This window comes from Orbicella faveolata, unplaced genomic scaffold, assembly GCF_042242905.1.
Source record: "Orbicella faveolata isolate gen_17 unplaced genomic scaffold, um_ofav_v1 contig_25, whole genome shotgun sequence".
Lineage (NCBI taxonomy): Eukaryota > Metazoa > Cnidaria > Anthozoa > Scleractinia > Merulinidae > Orbicella > Orbicella faveolata.
In genome coordinates, this window is record NW_028301553.1 from 4,362,501 (window position 1) to 4,362,994 (window position 494).

General features: G+C 32.2%; 1 protein-coding gene across 1 annotated transcript in view; it reads left to right on the plus strand.

Annotated features, from left to right (window-relative positions):
* LOC149108649 (molecular chaperone MKKS-like) overlaps positions 1 to 251 on the plus strand; it is a 1,517-nt gene extending 1,266 nt beyond the window's left edge. Inside the window, exon 2 of the mRNA XM_089293069.1 lies at positions 1 to 251. This exon is cut by the window's left edge and continues 26 nt beyond it. Within this exon, the coding sequence (XP_089149195.1) occupies positions 1 to 176 (176 nt within the window). The 3' untranslated portion in view covers positions 177 to 251.
* The last annotated feature ends 243 nt before the right edge of the window (positions 252 to 494 follow it).

Here is a 494-nt window from a genome sequence, read left to right on the forward strand (position 1 = left end):
GTGGTCATGTGACTGTAACATCAACATCAGGCAAGATTCTTCACAGCTTGTCTGGCTTGTCACACCCCATACCAAGGTTGATACTATCTGCTGTGAAGGGCCATCTTGAAGGCTACAGTGATGGTGGTTTGAGAACAGCACTTCTCTTACTAAGGTGCCTATTAACCTACATGTAATTGCATTTCATCTATCAACACATACAACACATTGCATCCATCCATGAAGCGTAACAAATTAAGCACACAGTTTTACTTTTCAAACGTTTCAACAACATGCACCATGACTGGTACAAAGGAATTTTAAAAGAAAGATTTGTCGCGTAAGATTTTCAATTTAAATTTATCGATGACATAATTTTTTACAATATCAATTATTAAATTCTTGAATTTATGAATTTACTTCCATTTTCAACAATGTAATATTGTTATATTTTTTATTGTAAAAAAAATCATTTTAATTTTATGTACTTACATTTTAGCTAGGTTGTATTTTCT